This window comes from Penaeus monodon, chromosome 25 (genome assembly GCF_015228065.2).
Source record: "Penaeus monodon isolate SGIC_2016 chromosome 25, NSTDA_Pmon_1, whole genome shotgun sequence".
In the NCBI taxonomy this organism is placed as follows: domain Eukaryota; kingdom Metazoa; phylum Arthropoda; class Malacostraca; order Decapoda; family Penaeidae; genus Penaeus; species Penaeus monodon.
Window position 1 is genome coordinate 10,202,436 of NC_051410.1, and position 325 is coordinate 10,202,760.

A 325-nucleotide genomic window follows, 5' to 3' on the forward strand; every position below is an offset into this window, starting at 1 on the left:
GCCTTCTCTCCCAACCACTACCTCTCCCTCCATGCATTAGTACATACAATCGACTTTCAACTTTCACGTCACTCACACGAGCACTCGGCAGTGGGCGGGGGCACGGCCGGAAGTGTGTTGGCCGCGAGACTCGCCGAAGTCAGCTGGTGGCGAGTGCTGGTGCTGGAGGCCGGAGGGACGCCGCCCTTAGAGAGCTACGTACCTGGCCTCGAAGGGCTTGGGTACCTTCGGGGCAACAACAATTGGGATTACGCCACGGAGCGGCAGAGGAACGCTCTGAAGAATTATGACGGTCAGGTGTGTTGTTATTCTGCCCAGATGTTGA

At 58.2% G+C, this 325-nt stretch overlaps 1 protein-coding gene across 1 annotated transcript in view; it reads left to right on the top strand.

Moving 5' to 3' along the window:
* The window catches only part of LOC119589522 (glucose dehydrogenase [FAD, quinone]-like), a 9,711-nt gene that overhangs the window by 2,190 nt on the left and 7,196 nt on the right, over positions 1-325 (top strand). The window contains exon 2 of the mRNA XM_037938123.1: positions 92-297. Coding sequence (XP_037794051.1) covers positions 92-297 — 206 coding nt within the window. The remainder of the gene's footprint in view (positions 1-91; positions 298-325) is intronic.